Below are 3,933 nucleotides of genomic sequence, written 5' to 3' on the forward strand. Positions count from 1 at the left end.
CAATTCTGAACTATGTGCACACAAATACAGTCTTTGTAGGAATACTTTGAAAAGTATTTAACAAATAATTTGAAAATGTTCCTCTTATAATGATTTTTGAAGCCCTTTCTCCTTAATTTCCTCAAATCTTTTAAATAGTCTCTGGTGATTTGACAACGCTTGCTCACATTTGTTGGTGGTCATAACCGGCAGTTGGAGGTGGAATGGTGCCACTGGCATCTAGTGGGTAGAGGCCAAGAATCATGCTAAACGGCAATGCCAGGACATCCACCACAGTGAAGAGTCAGCCCAAAATGTCAATAGCGCTGAAACTGAGAATCTCTGTATTGAATGTACCAGTGAATTGGTTAATGCTCAAAGGTGCAGTTAACTGATATTTGTGGAGATATACCATTTAGAGACATAAAACAATTATTGACTCTAAACATATAGATGGGTAAATACAGTATCAATTAATGTCAAAATTCAGCCTATAAGGTAACATGAGCTCAATAGAGTTTGTATGATGTTACATATATTATAAATAAGTTTGGGAGTATCTCCCCTCCCTTTTCCCCTTTACCTCAGCAGTTGAATAGGTACCGTCATGAAAATACTGGATATTTCAATTAATAAGTTTCAAGTAAAAGTGGAATTAAGCTAAAAATTATAAAGAGTCCTTGAATGGCTTGTTGATTAGAAACTAATGTAACTCCTTGTCTAGGATAAAATACCAAACAGGCAGCAGCTGCTGGTAATTTGGTGCAAGTAATTGTAGAGCCAATAAGTTGAAGAAGTGCTTATTAAAAGAAACTGCTTTCCTATCTGCTGTAAGTTCAATTGAGTAATGCACTCTACATGTGGTCTGACACTGGGTAAATTATACACCTGATTTAAAAACACTCCATCCATAAGAGCTCCTATTTTGCTCATCCATAAAATTTTTACTTTCTTCATTACTACTTGCAGCAGTGTATGGCATAATATCTATCAAATTAGGCTTTGAGGACATCTCAGGCTGGCACCCTGCTGACTTGAAACATGTGCTTAATATTACTGCAGTGCTTTTAACCCCATGAGTGCCCCGGGTTGGCCCACATAGGCATGCAGAATCTGTTCTTCTCTCTCTGTGCAGCCACATTCTCCACCTACTGAGAATGAGAAACATCAAAGATAAAGAGGTGGGGGTTGGATTAAGGATTACTCACTGGGTAGGAGAAATGAGTAGTTAAAATTTGTAGGAAATAAGGCAGACAAAATGAAAACCGTGTAGTCTACTATTTTACAATTTTTAAAAATATGAGCCAGATATAAACATTTGAAAGCAAGGCGTACTATTTGACCTAATAAACTCTGAAAAGCAAGACACAAGAGGACTTTCTGGATAACTCACATGAAAGCCAACTTTGGCATGTGTCTTATTCACATTTATAATATGTGGATGACTTTAATTAATTTTAACAAACATTTATTGCTTTCTATCTACTAAGTGCCAGATACTATGCTTGATGCTGGAGACACAGTGATGAACGTATATGGCCCTTGCCATCTTGCAGCTCAAATCTTATAAAGGGGTCAGGATTTCAACAATTAACTCTAATATAGTGGGTAAAGTATAAGTGATCTCAAGGTTCAACATTCATTCATTCATTCATTCAGGGCAGATGGTATCTGATACAACTACTCTACTTGCTGGATCCCCATGGCAGATATTGCACTATTGTAGAGCTAGATACACCTGTGAATCTCAGCCTGATGCCATTAAACATTTAAGTCATGTAATTATTTTCCTCTTTTCTTTTCCATACTAACCTGCCAGTCTTCTGATTATAATTTAGCTTCCACCTGGAGTGTCTATGAAAAAAAATGCACTTAATAAAGAATTCTGTGTCTGTTATTATTTTGTGTGTGTGATTAATACTACTTGTTTTAAATTAACAGACTGGTATATTGATCATAATTTAGCTCCGTGTGTAACGCTATGGATAGAGGTCCTTTGACATCTACTTTTTATTATAAGTGAATATTTTGTCATTCTTATATATTAGTCTTATGAGGTTGGTTAATGTGAGTTAATGTGACTTTCTTCCTGAAGAGATAGACCCACTCTCACAGTGATGACAAGTTAGGTTCTGGGGCCAGCCAGACTTCAGAAACTAGAGTAAAGAATGGAAGCTACTGAAGGATTGGAGAAGGTTTTTTAAAAATACATACCTGGAGTGAGAAAGAGAATGAGAGAGAGACCAAGCCTAGATCCTGAGAAGCGTCAGGATCCACCAGCGAGAAACAGAGTCAGGGTCAACCAGCAAGAAACAGAGGAATGCATTCAAGAAGAAGTTGGAGAAAGAAGATAGCAGGAAACAAAGGAATAAAAGGATCTAGGAAGGAGCTGATAGTCAGAGATACATGAGCCTGAGAAGCAGACCATTGGATATGGCAGTTCAGAGACCTGTCAAGACAGCAGTGTTATAGAGAAGCTGGAAGGGGTGGGGAACCCAATTGCATAAAGTTTATGGAATAAATAGCTAGTACAGAAATGGGAGTGCAGAGTGTGGGTATTCTTTCTAGAAGTTTGACAGGAGAATTGCACCTTGAAGACTTGCCTTCTGAAAGAGAGAACCTCAATATGTACAAAAGGCAATGCACAGGTGCATGAAGAAGATAAATGATGAAGCAAACTTCTAGGTAAGACATTCATGTGTCTTCATTTTTCATTAATTCCTTTATTCAGGTAGCGAGAACATAGTTTAGTGGTCAGGCACACGGATGCTGGAGCCAAATGGCCTGGATTTGGATCCCAGTTTCACTATTACGACTTTGGGCAAATTGACCTCTGCACTTGCCTCAGAGGGTTGTTGGAAGAATTAAATAATATGCATAAAGCATCTGGAACTGTACCTGAGGTAAACATGTATACATATTTGATAAATAATAAAGGAGTTAGTCTGGACAAGGGTTAAGAAACGTGATACTCTAGGAATCTATGATGAACATTTTTTCTATGTTTTATGAACTTCTTACAAGGTGTATTTGAGATCTAAAATTACCGAGAGCCTGCAGAGAATGAAATTGCTATAGACGTCAGCACAAAATGTTCTAACAATCTTATTCCTAAGTATAAGTAGGTAAAATTTTAGAACTCTGTGAAAGAGTTAAAAGAATTTCCTGATGAAATTGCAGACTAATTTCTATGTTGTTTTTGTGGAATTTGCCAGATATTACTCAAAGTTCCTTTCAGAATACCCATAGCAACCTTTGTCTTCCTATCTTCTTTGAATTTAACCTGCCCTTTCTACTCTCTCTCCTTTACTGTAGATATCATTTAGAGCTCAGGGAAGTAGGTCCCTAAAATCTTTCCAAGTTTTCTTCTTATTTTATTCCTTGTATTTTTTCTCGGTTGATATCAGCTCAGAGAGTATTGAGTTAATTTAATAAATGCATCAGATGGCTCTTTCCTTGGGCATCTCAGCTGATGTGAATGTAATTGCTTATTAATTGGTTGAGAATATTCTATGAATAAGAAAAGGTAGTTGAATGATTTACTAAACTTTCTCCTTTCTTTCCTTTCCTCTTAGACATATTATTTCAATTCAGGATTATAAGCATTGTTTATGGTGACTAGTGACCATCTATTTTTATTTTTAAATTTATTTTATTTATTTTTTTGAGCTAAGTGGTTTTTTATTAGAGAAATCCAGAATTACAAAGGACTTAAGAGTTGGATTGGGGACCTTCTTCTTGCCAAAGGTGGGCACAATATTGACAAAGCGCTGGTTGTACTGAATCCACCGCTTAACCCTGCCTGTCATCTTCTTCTTCTTTTTCTTCTTCTCCTTCCTCCTCCTCCTCCTCCTCCTCCTCCCCCTCCCCTTCTTCTTCTTCTTCTTCTTCTTCTTCTTCTTCTTCTTCTTCTTCTTCTTCTTCTTCTTCTTCTTCTTCTTCTTCTTCTTCTTC

At 36.9% G+C, this 3,933-nt stretch overlaps 1 protein-coding gene across 1 annotated transcript in view; it reads right to left on the reverse strand.

Annotated features, from left to right (window-relative positions):
- Positions 1-3,458: 3,458 nt before the first annotated feature.
- The window catches only part of LOC131380952 (ubiquitin-like FUBI-ribosomal protein eS30 fusion protein), a 937-nt gene continuing 462 nt past the window's right edge, over positions 3,459-3,933 (reverse strand). The window contains exon 2 of the mRNA XM_058426287.1: positions 3,459-3,812. Coding sequence (XP_058282270.1) covers positions 3,636-3,812 — 177 coding nt within the window. The 3' untranslated portion in view covers positions 3,459-3,635. The remainder of the gene's footprint in view (positions 3,813-3,933) is intronic.

The sequence above is a fragment of the Hylobates moloch genome, unplaced genomic scaffold (genome assembly GCF_009828535.3).
Source record: "Hylobates moloch isolate HMO894 unplaced genomic scaffold, HMol_V3 SCAFFOLD_13, whole genome shotgun sequence".
In the NCBI taxonomy this organism is placed as follows: Eukaryota; Metazoa; Chordata; class Mammalia; order Primates; family Hylobatidae; genus Hylobates; species Hylobates moloch.